The sequence below is a fragment of the Strix uralensis genome, chromosome 4 (assembly GCF_047716275.1).
Source record: "Strix uralensis isolate ZFMK-TIS-50842 chromosome 4, bStrUra1, whole genome shotgun sequence".
In the NCBI taxonomy this organism is placed as follows: domain Eukaryota; kingdom Metazoa; phylum Chordata; class Aves; order Strigiformes; family Strigidae; genus Strix; species Strix uralensis.
In genome coordinates, this window is record NC_133975.1 from 28302181 (window position 1) to 28317517 (window position 15337).

At 38.0% G+C, this 15337-nt stretch overlaps 1 protein-coding gene across 1 annotated transcript; it reads right to left on the reverse strand.

Annotated features, from left to right (window-relative positions):
* Positions 1-1604: 1604 nt before the first annotated feature.
* YIPF7 (Yip1 domain family member 7) lies at positions 1605-14905 on the reverse strand. Its single transcript, XM_074865058.1, has 5 exons — positions 14663-14905; positions 13424-13590; positions 11603-11748; positions 6130-6311; positions 1605-2049 (listed from the first exon to the last, which is right to left on the reverse strand). The coding sequence occupies exons 1-5, from the start codon at positions 14749-14751 to the stop codon at positions 1887-1889; spliced, it is 747 nt and encodes a 248-aa protein (XP_074721159.1). The 5' UTR covers positions 14752-14905; the 3' UTR covers positions 1605-1886.
* Between the last annotated feature and the right edge of the window lie 432 nt (positions 14906-15337).

A 15337-nucleotide genomic window follows, 5' to 3' on the forward strand; every position in this document is an offset into this window, starting at 1 on the left:
AAGAAGTGCAACCATATGAATCTTTCCCTATTCAGACATGAGAATGCCATTAGTGCATGGTAAATCAAAATGCCTGATTTTATAACCATACCCTGGAGTCACTTGACATGTTTATCTGTGCCTCCATTAGTGGCAAATTTACTCCCTGATATGGCAGGGCCAAATGTGTTGTGCTCACAAATGCTGATCTTCCAAATTCACACACTCCCACTTATATGCAGCTAGATCCTGCCTAGCTATAGCTGCAATTTTCTCCAGGGTCATGCTTTCAACTTTGGTTCTCTGTGCCTGTGTTCCTAGCGTTGCAACAAAGAAATGGATAAACATAGCAAGTATTTTTCCATGAGTTGTGATTTTTGAAGGATTGGCTAAGTACACATTACCTTTTGTTCACTTATCTTGACCCCTAGTCTCAGCTAGTTCCACTGGAGTTCAGTAAAATGAATTCCAGAATGGTTTGTACAAGAATTCACAAAAAAACAAATATGCCAGAAATGGGAAATATTTTTATCAAAGGGTCCTTCAATTCAGAAACAGAAACATTAGCTTGAGGACAAACTGATCATCTGATTTACCTCTGACCTGAAAAGGATTAGGAACACAATTCATTTTATGAGTTCTTGAGAAGTTTTGCCATACTAAGCTTCTGCGTAAGTGCATGCAGTAGCAGGACCCTCTCTCACAGAATCATTGGTCATCTGTCTAGAGAGAGAAATATTTTGTAAGCATTTCACCAAAGCGTTCAAAATAATGAATAAATTGGAGGATAATAAAGATCATAAAAATATGCATCAAGAAGGAAGACACCCTAAACCACTGATGAAATAATCTGCTGCCATTTATTTCCTTCACGTTTCCCTTTATTTCATCTACTTCTTTTCCCTAGCCCTTTCTACAGCTACATTCATTGTCTTTACCACTGTGTACTGGATTTTGCTCTTGTTATGACTGCACACACATCTCCATTTCCTCTTGATGGCTTGCTACTTCTAATATTATATTTTGAAACATCATCTTGTGCATTCTGTGCTTCATTGTTATTATAAAAAATGTTAGGTTCCTGTAAAACTAAAAGCAGCAAATAGATTTTTTGGGGGGCAGATAAAATTGTGGAGATTTGTATTTTGCTTGCTCAAATACAGTTCTGCCTTTCAGGAGACATTTTTAGGTGTTGCCCTTGCTTTGTGTGGTGCTTTTCTGCAGTGACAGCAGGCGGTGGTTTAGTGGCAATTTTAAAATATAACATTACTGTACATTACAAACTGTACAATAGTGTTTTGGACAGCTACACCTCTTAAAAAAAAGCAAAATCTAGATGACATTTCTAGTTTCCTCCGTCTGTTGTAGCAACCTGCTCTGGGACAATTCTTCAACATCACAAAGCAGGGTAACTCACACTTCTGTTAAAAAACCCCAAACCCACACACATAAATTCTGGATATGAATTAGTAATCATATAAGATGGCAAGTTGGGTTTTTTTGAAACAAATAAATTTGTATTTTCCTTGATTTACTAGGTCTATTAAATATTTACATTATTGCTTTCCAGTTACTCTCTAGTATATGTATTATATATTAAACACTCAGAACAGAATCTTTTTTAAAATTATCATTTATTTCATATGTTTTCACTTTTACTACCTTCTCAATACAAATGTTTTTCTTTAAGCTGTAAGACTTTCAAAACACCATTATTGAAGTAATCTACCTCTTAGCTTGATTTTTTTATTTCATTATCAGCCATTAGGCAAAAAAATGTAAATCATATAATCTAATTTTGTTAATGGAACTTAATGCAACTCTAGGCAATCTAAAAATAAGTAAATAACCTCTCGCCCCTCCAAGAACCATAAACAGACTGTAAGAAGGCTACCAGAAAATATATCTCAGAAAACTGTTAGAAGTGCAAAAAGCCCATAAAGTAAAGCACACGGGTATGCAATAAGAAGCTGCTGTCCTTCCATAGCCAATGCAGAGGTAAAAATTTTGGAGGCTGACAAACTGCACCATCCAATAATAAACAGAGCTAACAAAGTTCCCAGGGTCCCCCTAGGAGAAAAAACAAAAGAAACACGACAGAGTCCACTTGTTAGTAAATGTAGCATCAAATTTTATCAAATTCAAGTTCATGTCTAGCAGCTTGTTATTGATAAGGTAACAGTCACTGGAAGAACCAAGGAGTGACTGACATAATGAAAGTCAAGCCTGAGAAACAAATTAAAATAGTAACAGAAAACAAAAAGGCAATTTCTTCAGCATGGATAAAAGCAGCAGCTTCATCAGAAGTACTGCTAAAAGGACAATGCATTTCCAAATAAATCTTCTGCGACTCTAGCAGATGCAGCAGCTAGTTTAATTTTAAAGTTAGAAAAGATCCTATTGCAGCAGAAATCATCTTGTAGAAGTTTTTAGGATCTAAAAGAACACTGCAGACCTACTCTTCCATCAGGCAGCCTGATGACCTGGAGGGGTTGCATTTTTGTTACACACGGCACAGGTTTTAAGTCTGCCTCAGACTCTGAGGAGAGGCAATAAGGCTCTTAAAGAATTGCACCTCAACTGACTGGGCAGAAAGGTGGTAACTGCCTCTCAGCAGAAAGCTCAACTGGTCTTTTAAAAAAAAGTACACACTGAGTAGAAAGCAAGGGATGGGAAAAGAGCCACTGAGGAAAAATATTTTGTTCATCCTGGCATCCTTCTCTGCACACCAAAAGGACAGTGGCTTTCCACACTGCCTCTTGGTGACAGCTGGGCCCTTCTGAAGTTACATTTTGCCACCTCTCAAGTGCAGGATGGCATGGAGAACTGATGATTATGGGGCTATGGTCCAAAGTCCACTGAAATATTCCTGCAGATTACAGAGAGCTCACTATTAAACCCTGTAGGAACAAAATCTTGCCAATAAGTAATGTTTCACATATGCTTTATTTGCACTCCGTATTTGCAGCCTGCTTCTGTAAAATGCATGAGATCATGCACATAATACGCTGCTGAATTACATAATGAGATTGGCTGCGTTACACACTTTTGCTGTGTCAGGCTCAAGGACTTTGAGAATGAATGAACCTCTGCCACTTGCTAAAGGACTTTCTGGTGCCCCACTCTTCCAAAGTATCAGCAAAACAGAATCAGAAGTGAGAAACAGACTACGTATATTTACTTAGGCCCATTTATCAGAAATAATCTCCACTAATACTATTATTGCAATTAAACCATTATGAGTAAAGCTCTCCTTATTTAATTGACTTAGTTTACTTAATGCAATCATATAACATAAAACAGTTCATTTCTTGGCAATCCAGTCTCCAAGCCAATAGGGTACTTGGTGTCAGCTCTTGGGACTTTGGGGGAGGAAGGACAGAATTGATTTTAAGGTGACTCAGCACCTCATTGCAACTTCAACCCGTTAAAAATAAAACATTAAAGACTGTGTGATTTAAAACCTTCAGTTTAAGTGTCCTTTAAACCTATACAGCGGCATTCAAGGAAATTACACCAGGCTCTGTGAACCAAGTTTCTGGACTCTGCTGGTCCAGGATGGAGATGCTAAGATGTTCACCTAAACAGGTAGCCAGAAATTCATAGCTGGTATGGATGGCTCTTTGAGCAGGTACACATGCTGGCAGAGGGATGGGCTGCAACAGGAACATATTGTGCGATGACAATTTTCAGCTAGTATAATGACTCTTTAGGGGGCTATCACAAGGTAGTAAAATTTAGAGCCGCAGCTGCTCTGTCTTGCACTGAAGTACAATGGCCTCTCATGGTTTGTTCCAGGACTGGCAGTGAACAGGATGGAAAGGTGACATAAAATCATATTGGAGCCCAGAGATACCTCTTACAAATTCAATCCTTGGTCTAACTGCATGTTACTGCCAAAAGGAATGGTTTGGCTTTACAGACAGTTTATGTCTGGCAATGTCCATGAAGGCCAAATCCTCAAGCATGGGAGAAGGGCAGAAGGCAGATGTCATGCTCACAGTGACCAAGAGGACTAGGGGTGTACTGGCATGAGATTGAGCTAGGGGGACAGACATGAGTGGACCCTCTCCACTTCTCTCTCTCACAACCTGCAGATGTGGTCACCAAACGGGTCCTTTGCATCTGCTGGGTCTAAGAACTTCTTTCTCCACTCTTAGATTAATTTCCTTCACTGTTTAGTTAAAGAAATGGCTTGACCACTCTTTTCAGGGATTTGATAGTAAAGAATTTTTGTTGTTTTTTCCAGGAAAAAAGTCTGCTGATGTTTCTTCCAGAAAGATGGCCTAATCAGCTTGGGCTCAGACATGATATCAGCATAGATGGGCACAAACAAATCTGGTTCCATGCAAGTTTGCATAAGATAACTGGTTTTCTCTTTGGTACTATTCAGCACCCAAAACATTAAAATGAATCATGAAATAATAATGAAAATTGAAAATTGTTGGATTAGTATGTATCTTTGCAATAGATGTATGCATGATCTTACTTATATTTTCTGTGAAAACAAACATCAAATTTAGTTCTTTACACTTTGAAATAGACAGAAGTAACATTTTTACAAATATTTGAAAAGATCATGAATGTATTGCTCTTTGCTATTTTAAATAAATTTTTAAATTAAAAATAATGAAATAGGTGTTGGATTTAAAAGTTGCCACTTAATTTTAATAGCATGTTCATAATAGTTAACCTTGGTACTTGCTGTGTTCAAGCAGTTTCATATAGCGAATGAGAAGGGACTGCAGAATCCTGTAGACAGGCACCTAATGTTATCAATTCATTTCAGAAATAAGTTTAATTTTGTAAAAGCTATCACAGTATAGTATTTATAGGTTTTCAAAAGATGTGCTTTCTGTAATTTCGCAACAATTTACAAATGTGTGGCGTATGCTTGGGGATTCCTTGTACAGACAACAGTACCCTGCACAGTTGTAACAGCTGGTTTAGAGTTCACCCCATCTGTCCTATGATTATGTATCTGCACCTTTTATTAGGGTATATTATTAAACAGGTTAATCAAGAAAATATGGGAAGTGTAGGAGAACAGAGAATAAATGCCTTCTTCCGTGTCACTACTGTTCATCTCATCAAGGACAGTTCAGAAACACTTTAATACACGGAATATGGTCAGGTTAACCCATCATACCTCCACAAAAACATGCAACAAGGATTGTGCCAAAATCTTCATCGCACCATATAATTTCCTTAAAAAATAATATATACATATATAAAATTGCTGCTTTTCCAAAGAAAACAAACAGGGGCACAGTCCTTATTCATCAGCTGCCAAGTCCCATATGCTACACATTGGAGAGTTAAAAATGTGAGTGAACAACAAAGGCTAAGGAGGGGAACCATTATTAATAACTTGTTAATGACAGATAAAAGTACTGATCAAGGCCTTCAGGCAAGACCTGGAGCTTCCTTGTACTTTGCTGTATGTGAAGAGAGAGGTAAACACAGTCTGTATCTCAAAAGGCTTACCAAACGAGGAGGGAGAGGCTTGCATACAAATTTCCTATTCATAGGCATATTACTGAACACCCACCCACACACGCACAGATACATATGCCACCACACATTTGTTTTTTCAAAGTTTTCAGTTATTTTCAGGTTTGCAATTACACCACAACTATACCCCAGGGTATACGACTCTACTACATCTTAAACACTTGTTCTAATGCTGCAAATCATTAAGGGTTACTTGATTATTTCATTCTGTCACACAGAAGTCGATCTACATAAGGATGGAAGCCTGATACTATGAACAAAAAAGGTACAGAAGAAACAACTATATAAAACCAAAGTCTGGCAGTTGCTCTTAAAATTGATCCCTGAGTTTGGCCACTGGTGACTCTGCAAAACAGAAATCACATCTGAGGCTGCTGCAAAAACCAAAGGCACTGTCAGTCCAAGTGGGAAACAGTGGAATTAAGGACTGATCTTAAAATGAATCTATATCACCCCTCTCAAACACAGTCCAGTTTTGTCCATTTCCACCCACACACGCAAACAAAATGGGGTTTTTCTTCACAGTTTTGGAAGCCAAAATTCGGTACCTAACCATTTACAAAATGTTTTGCATAACACCAGCATTCTGACTTACTGTCCTCCATATGATTCCTGCTGCCAGAGACTGGTACTTACTGTAGCGAGAAGATGACTGCAGAAGAGGACAGCATCACCATGGGCAGCAGGCAATAGCCCAAGACACTTGCAACACAGCCATGCGAGACTCCTGGGATGCTCATCAGGTTCAGTAGGGCATGCATAGCAAGGCACCCAATGGCACTCATGCCATACACATAGCCAAAATGAACTTTTCCTGCCTGGAATAAATATGAGTAAGCATGAAGCATCAGAAGTGAGCAAGTCATCGCAAAGTGGTGGGAGAAGACAGAAGGCAAGCATTAGGTTTGTTACTTTTTCTTGTTGACACTCCCTGCTTCGCCTACATCAGTTCAATTGTAAACCACAGATGATACTTTTGGATGATTTTTGCATAAAAAAATTCCAAGGTACAATTTTGAGAATGTGCTTCTCGCTAACTTAAAGTTATGAGGCTGATTCTCAGTTTTTCTGTCATTGGGCTCTGAACAGGTCAGGAATTGGTTGGGGAGACTTGGGAAGGTCTAATTGGTAACAGCTGAGAAGAAATTATGGAAAGCACATTTTAGTGCCAGGAAACATCCTTCCAATAGGTGTATATGGGGCTGTGGAAAAATGTCCTGAGTAAAATGATGACCTGACTTACTTGATATGCTTCCCATTTTATTACAAACCCCAGCTTTAAGCAGACCTGCAAAAAACTAGTAAAACTTTGCTGAAAGTATGCTGGTTTTCAGGGTGAATGTGTCCATTCTTTCCCTTGACTACCATAGGAAAGACACATCTCTGTGGTTAGATCAATACATTCATTTCAACATAAACCTGAGTAGTAACTGTCAGCTTGTGTTCTTTTTTTGTTCCAATGAATGAAAAAATCCCCAGGTGTTTTTTCTTCCAGGTTTTATTCCTTTGTGTGAATTTAGTGCCTGTGAAAGGTAACAGCCTGACAGCCTGGAGCCTGATGTTTTCTAATTTATACACAAAGCTAGTACAACAGGCAATAGTGGCCCCAGCACCACCGATTTCTTCATCTCTTGCCATCATTTTGAAGGATCACCTCCAGGCATGAGGGCATTGTTCACTCCCAAAAATGAACACTCACAAAAGACTGTTAAACATTTTTTCTCTCTCTTCAAGCTTCTAACAAATGAAATACTGAATGTCGGCTATACAATACTGTCATTTCCACATCCGTATCAGAAATAAACATTTGTACATCAGAAATAAACAGTGATTGGGATGAAGATGGTTTTGTTTGCTTTGTCTTGGAACTTTGCATCCTAATGAGAACATGCATTTGTGAAGAAGAAAGATCAAACTTGAGACAACCCTTAACTCAGAACCATGGAATAAACTCCTCAAATGAAGGGCCACAATGTATCACCTTCCTAACACATAGCTATATATATATACGTAGTTAAAACACAGGTGTGTTTGTGCATACACACGCATACCCATATATTGCACACATTGTATATTGCATATGATAAACTACATGAGAACCAAAACTAATAGAGGGTCTCAGTTTCCTAATAATTTTGTAGCTTATGGTTGGATTCTCTTTGTGATGGATAAGGTGAAAACATTATTGAAGCTATTTTCATGGTTTACAATACTTACAAGTATCTCCTCCATGATGGTTAAGGAGGATTGAGAAGACCTCCCACTTTACTTATCCATACAATTTAATAAAATCTGAGGGAAACCAACTTTGAGGACCCTCCTTCTCTGCCCCCTCTTCCTGTATCCATTCATGTGGAAACTGATCATGGGATGCCAGCAGTATCTGAGCTGAACAGAGACAAAGCAATGCAGTGGAGAGAGTCTAATCTAGTGATGGCACAGCTTGAAGGTCCTAATGTTGTGGGCTGGTGACAGCTCATCAGCTCTAGTAGGGGAGCAGTGAACACTTATGTGAAAGGCAGCCTCAGTTAATATGACCTGCCTCTACATCAGCACCATGTTCTGCTGATCGAGGATGTCAAACTCAAGACACCAGAGTGAATAGAGTAGGCTTATTTTACTGTTAATAATTAAAGGATATAACCAAGTAATACAGAAAATAATCAATAAGAAAAATACAGAATGGTACACTTAATTATTACTACATACAGTCAATTATAGAAAATAAGAACAAGCAAGGTAATGCACCTAATCATTGCTACACAATGGGGAGAATAATGATTAAGAAAGATCCATCGCCACTTGCATAGGTTACCAACATCCAGATCCACAGTCGCAGGGGGGCCCCGGTTGCAGCGAGGATTTGGAGAGCCTGTCCCGGCAAGTGGGAAGTCCTACGCGATGTGTCCATCCGTAGGTGAGGCATCCAAAGTCGCGGCAAGAGGGTCCAGCCTTACATACCAAAAATCAGCAAGTCAGAATGACTTGCACCTTTGTTTTGAGCAGAAACATCTGGTTTCATCCTCCTGTTGGATTCCACCCAAAGCCTGGCCAGGGCTCGATGGAGGAGAACCAAGGGAGTTTCTAACAAGGCCAAACACTGGGTTCTCAGCCTTGAACAAGGCTAAACAAGGAAAGGTGGATACATGTTCTCACAGCACTTCATCCTCACTACTGATTATATTCTCTCTAAGCTACATCTTTCACTAGTGAGCATACGTATTTTGTTAATGATCAGATACTAACAATTAATGCTAATGGTAATACAGATTTTACTAATTAACAGATACTAATAATGGATAATGTTTAGTTGTGAGGTTCATCTAGAGGTCAACTTTGTTTTAGAGTCTATTATTCAGGCCCTAGCCCTACACACCATTATCCTGTTTTCAGCTTGACCTGAGCTCTCCTCTGGTTCCAGTTCTCAAGGTAGGTCAGGTATAGCCAAGTTGTCTATATCCTCACAATGTCCCAATTGTTGGCCTTTCCCTGCCCCCGTGTTCCACCATAAAGGAATGATCTATTCCTGAACTAACAGTGTAAGAAATCTTCCTATTTAGGTACAGAGTCCTTTGCTGGCATTTGCATACTACTGGTATAAAATAATGAGGAAAAATTGTTTCTCCAAGTAAAATTAATGATAGCTAGAGATAGTGTGGGAGAGCAATACCAGCTCAGATTATTGTCAATTACAATTTCAGTCATTAAAGATTTGTAGTAAGTTTAACATCTACAATGATTTGGGGCAGCTTTACTGCTGACCACCTAAGAAAAGCTCTGTCTCAAACAGATGCAACAACCACTACAGGCTAATATTTTAGACTGTTTGTTTCAGTGTATTTAGTTATTCTACACAGCAATATTTAGCATCTTAGTTTAAGAAATTACTGAGACAGAGATGAAGGCAGCACTAACACTAGCACTAGCATTTAACTGAAATCTCCACTTGGTGAAATGTTTGATTTGCAGTGCAGGGGAATGAGAGAGGAAAAAAAAAGCAGCTAAACACGTTGGTTCCAATTCTAGTCTTTCTTAACATATGTAAATATATTGACTCATACACGCAGGAATACTCCCAATTCACAGTGATGTAAGCAAAACCAGAATCAAGCTTGATTAGTCTGGCAGGCTTTGATGAATGGAAAGAACTAAATTTGTCCTGCGGAAGGAACAAGGTTAGAAGAAAGTCAGACTCTGTGTGCTTGTTTGCATCTGCCTAGAGTGGGTACTACTATCCTTAGTTTAAGTGGATGGGGAAGTCTGATTTCGTATGAATGACTATGTAAAATGCAAAGCAGCTGAGACTCGGGCTTCTGCTAACTTTCACACTGCTGTTGTTTCACTATCTGCAATGGAGTTGCCCTGTTTTACGCCAGTATGAGGAAGATCAAGTCCTGCTGCCAGGCTAACAAACCTTTCCTCTTTTTCTCTGTCCTCTGAAAGAACTGCTACCATTTGAAGAATATATTTGCATATTTTTCCATAGATAAAAAGCTGAAACTAAATAAAATTTATAAATTATTTTTGGAAACAAGCTCTCAACCAAATTGTGTTCCTGGTGCTATTAGAAGAGAATTATTCAAGTACAGAAGGATATCATAGCTTACACAGCTGAAGAGTCACTTTAGTATTCAAATGCATCTGAGATAAAACATGCAGCCTGAATTTATAAGATGGCCCATGGAAATCCCATTGTCTTATTGCTGTGAAGTTGTGGCACAAAAACGTTAGATTGTATCAGACAAGTTCTGCTGGCCTAAAACTGGAGCATTGAAAATAGTTGTTTTTCTAATGACACTTAAAACGCTTAATATCCCAGAATAAATATGATAATTAAAGTACTTTATTTCAATAATAGTAATTTAATATTCCTTATAACTGTTGGCTATTCAGGGAGCAAAATCAACAACAACCCTTTTTTTCCTGTTCTTTCTTTTAGCTTTCCTTCCATTTTTCCTGATTATATATTCAGAGTTTTCTCCTTTTATTCCCCTCTTATCTTTATTTGTCTAGGTGGAAAATAGCCTGTCTTCTCTAGCTTCCCATCTTCTTTTCCTTTTATTCCTTTTTCTCCTGCCTCTTCCACGTTTTTTAAAGATTTTTATTTTTATAGGGACATAAATAATAATAATACTTGCCATTTATATTGCAGTTTGCACATTCAAGGTACTGTACTGACATTACAAATTGAGTATGAACTTGCAAGAGTCTTCTGATTCAGCACTATTTATCACAGAGGAAATGGAGAATTAGAGCCCCGTTTCTCTCACCTCAGTTGCAGAACAGTAAAGCCCTTCCCAGAATGGTTCCACCTTATCCCTGTCTGATGAATTGCTGCCGACAATCAGAGCTGTACTTCAGCAGCAGTGGTGAGCCCCTGTTGTCAGTGATAAATAGATGAATTTGGGAGTACTGTACAATCCTGTTCAACTTTCCTCCTGTAGGAAAGCTATATTCATAAAGAGGAAAGAGGTTAAACACAGGCTACCATATTTTGTTTAGCAGATGGTGTAGGAAAAGAATATAACCTAGGAAAGGACTAGCAAAATTTATAGGAAGGTATTGCAAATTTGAGGTGGGTAGGAAAAGGCTGTTTCCATTTCCTTTTTAAAATTATTTTAGATACATAATTCTTTAGATATCTCTGCACTACCCAAAATAACACTGAGGGAAGATAATTTCAAAACAGTAGTAAGTGTTAGAAAAAAACAGGCTGGTCTGCTATGCCTTTTTATTCCCTCTTTTAAAATCTCCTTGTTAGGTCCTTAGCTAGTGCACACTGCTATGCTTCGGGTGTTCAGAGCCTCCCCAGGATATACACACTGTACAGATCTGTCCTTTGTTCATATTAAATCCCACCCCAAAAAATGGTGTGATCTTTTCTTGCCACTGGAAGTAATACATCACTTCACCCATATTACATCTATATTACATTTAAACTTTAAGCAGGTAGTTTCAAAGCAAGGAGACTTTTTAATAATCTCAGAACAAACGGCAGCAAATGACTCATTTTATGCCAGTACTACATCTTCTGCAACTTCACATGAATTATCACCTAGGCATTAGCTTGTTAGAAAAGAAATCCCTTAAGATTTCTACCACAACCTACCAGCAGCAATGTTGCTCCAAGGGCCAAACAGAAAACCATAGGTCCGGTGAGGTCTGTCTCGTTCATAATGCTGCCATCTGCAGGCTTCATTGGATTTAGAACTGTTAATGTTTTTTGCCATATATGCTCAAAATTGATCCCAAGTTCTGCAACGAGAAATTCCAGCATTGTTAATTACTCACAAGAACACAATTAGATACCATAAAACCCCAAACAAGCAAACAAATTAGTTGCTTAATGAAGATAATATTGTAGGATGACGTATTCTGTAGAAGCAACACGATGTCCCTGCTATATACCCAGTAGATCTGAGAGTTAGCTCTGATGCTAAATTGGAATATTAATTTATTAAATCCCATTTTAGGCAGTGAACCAAAAAATGCCCTCAGCATTTTTAAGTTAATATTTGTTTATTCTATATTTAAAACACATATATCTAATGCCACACTAAGTTAGATGTTGAATAATATGCTAATTAACAGTAACTGCAGAATTCAAGATACTGTAGAACACTGAGGACAGAGACATATGCTTTAATTCTGGCAAATCTGACAAGAGATGTGTCTTAAGCCTGAACTGCCAGAGGCACTTAAAAATGACATTCTTCCCTTCAAGGCAAGTTAATAATACTTCCTACAGTGCTTTATAAGCTTTTCTTTTTGCATTTAAAAAGTAATTACTGAGGACCCCTAGAAACAGAACAAAGTTCTTTCTTGTTAAAGTTGATGGGAATTCTGCCATTAACTTTACTGGCATAAAGATTCCTCTTATAACTCCTGCAGAAGCCCTTCAGCTTGCAAGCGTGAACATCTTCCCCGAGATGCTCCAGCAAGGGAAAAGTTAGGTTTAGAACTGGGTGCCAGAATTACTGAGACTGGCAATGTGTTAAATCTGCTTGGAAAGCTAAGTCTTTACCTTATTCCACCAATCCATCACCTCAAGCTGAGCCAAAATGTTATATAAATAAAGTTTTTCTGTATTAAAATGTGTGTGTCTTTGGTCAGATTTATGTGGTACACAGATACGAGCATCTCTGAAGCCCTGCAGATCAGAAGCAGTCATATTTCAACATCCTTTTCACAGAGTGAGCTGCATGTGGAGTTAAATGCTTGGAGGTCTGAGAGGTAGAGATCTAGCAGTTATCTATATCAAACAGAGTGATCTTGCTGGTTTTAAAGTAGTAGTAGTATCTTTTAAGTAGTAAAAACTCCACTTGCCTTCCAGTATGCAAAAGCAGGCTAAATATGCTCTTTTTATATTATGCTGAAATAATCACAAATTCTCCAGGTTTTTTTCATGTAGTACAATTATTTTGTAGACTACAAAATCAGCCACTAGCATTAGGATGGTTCAATCATCATAAAGAATGATATTGTTCATGTAGTTAAATGATCAACTAATTGAAGCTGAAAGCAGATTTCTCAATTTCTTTCCCACTGAAACAAGCTATTTAGCATCTTCAAACTATTAAATTTATTACTAGATATGCAAAAATTATTATTATCAGTATTTATTAATTATAGATGTTCCAATATGTATGCAGGATGGAGAAAAATATTTGGAAATGTGAATGCAAAACTTACTGTCATGCTGTCATCTAGTGGTAGTAAAGTATATACTATATAAGCCATAAGGGTGAATGAATCCTTGGCAAATTCAAATAAGAAAATGTAGGTTTGGGGGCCAGGGGCTGCTGGCTCAAGCTCACACAGCCAGGCTTGGCAGCTCTGATGCAGTTTCTCTAGTGACTACCACTATCTGGCAAAGAAAAGTATAGGCACCCCCAGGAACCACACACATCATCCATAGTTTTATTTTCACCTTCCAGCAAAGGAGGTTCCTCGTCAAATCCATCAGCATAACTAAGATGAGAGAGAGTGTCAGGACTGTACATTGGCTGCAAAATCTGGCCTGTGTAACTCTGAGGGAACAGAAGCTTTTCCGATAGGGCAAAAGCACCGGTTGGAGGATTCTCTCCTGTCTGGCTCCTGCGAAAAGAAGAAAATCACAGCAAAATAAGTAACTGAAATGAGTGACTTCACAATAGCTTAGAGCTGCTCATCATGTACCACAGTTTAAATTTTCACCTATTTTCAATTTGGGGAACCTGGAAATTTTCTGGGCACAGTATCCACTGTGTGTAGTGAATGCCAAGCTGCTGACCATGGCTTTGCTTCCCTTCACTGTAACCCCCTCTGAAACCAGGCAGGGCTCCTGCCAGCACGTTGCAGCCCACTGCACCCACTTTTGTGCTCATCCAGCTCAGGCAATGGCACAGCACAGGCCTCCAGGCTGGGGATGAGGAGAAAGAGAATTTAGGAGCTGTGAGGGAACCCACAAATTTAGGCACTGTGAGGGTACTCACAAGTTTAGGTATTCCTGACTCTTCTACTAAGCAGCCTGGTGACACTCCTGAGATATGTCCGTACTGCTAATGGAAGAGCCATATATTTAGATTTTTTTTTTTTTTTGAATCTCATAAGGAGCTTAAAGAATTTCTAGCAATATGTGCCCTAAAATCCACATTAATAACATGAAGTTCAGTTACTCCAATTATGTAAACAACCTGTAACATCTGTACATATAAAAGTAGCACAAAACCCAATCCTTTATAAAGAAAGGTTCAATTATAAGTAATTCTGCCTTGGGGAAAGTCTAGATGATCTCATGAAGCTCTTTCTTACTTCTGCAAGCCCCAAAGCCAACCAGATCCATCAGTTGTTGAACAGGGAAGCTGTAGCAACACCCAACCTCCTGCTGCAGCTGTGTCGAAAACTCCTTATGGGGAAAACACTCAGAACTTCTTTACCTCAGTGTCCCCTTCCATGGGCAGAAGTCACCAATAGGTTTAAAAAATATAAGAAAAAGATGAAATAAGATTCTTCCTGTCTTTCTACTGCTATGGCTCCTATCTCTCCACTAAAACTTCCACTGTATTGATTATATAGCCCTTTTCTGGCAATTGCATGTTGTTTTTTGTCATTAATTTCATCTGAGCTTTGAGATATATCTCCTTTTCTCTCTCTCTCTTTTTTTTTTTTTTTTTGTAGGCATACTTACTTTCTGCTTCCATAGAGGTTTTCTTCCTGGTCATCTATGGTATAATTGGACTGGTAAAAGTCAAAGTGAAACTGCTCGAAATCTGACATTCTGGTTGGAAAAATAATTGCAAATATCAATAAAATAGCCTTTGCAACAAGCTAATATCTATGTTTTGAATTGTCCTAAACTTAAATGAAAATAGCAAACCCTAAAGCCACAAACTCAAGAGAATCTTTCTGTAGAAACTCATGATAATTTGGAAGTGACAAAAAAGAACTCTTTACTTTCTTTTGTTGTAACAAGAGAAATTAATCTTCTGTTACTGTTAATTATTGTATATTAATTTACAAGTGATATACAAGACTTTCTCTCTTGTTATTGTTACCAAAAACAATGCAAGTAATTTTGAAAGAAGATATATATCATGTAAATTATTGTTTCAAACTGTTCATTTTCCTACTTTAAAATAAAAACTTATGGCCATGTCTGAATGCTTAGAAGTTAATGTTTTTAAGAAGTATTTTGGGTTTCAAAAAAATTCCTTTTTTCATCTATTTATGTTTTGCAGTATTATATATGACTATCATAAAACAATAGAAAAATACAAATATATTCATTGAATTTGTGATTTCTGTTTGAGGATACTGTAGTTGGTATATTAGGAGTACCAGAGAAACATTCTCACTGGTTAGC

Bases quoted from the DNA above. Each gene is read 5' to 3' on its own strand.
- YIPF7 (XM_074865058.1), bottom strand. From the start codon at position 14,751: ATGTCAGATTTCGAGCAGTTTCACTTTGACTTTTACCAGTCCAATTAT. The intron at 11,749-13,423 runs GTGAAAATAAAA...TTCTCGTTGCAG, and splicing joins GGAACCTCCTTTGCTGGAAG to AACTTGGGATCAATTTTGAG. The intron at 6,312-11,602 runs GTAGGTTGTGGT...TATTTATTCCAG, and splicing joins TTGGAGCAACATTGCTGCTG to GCAGGAAAAGTTCATTTTGG.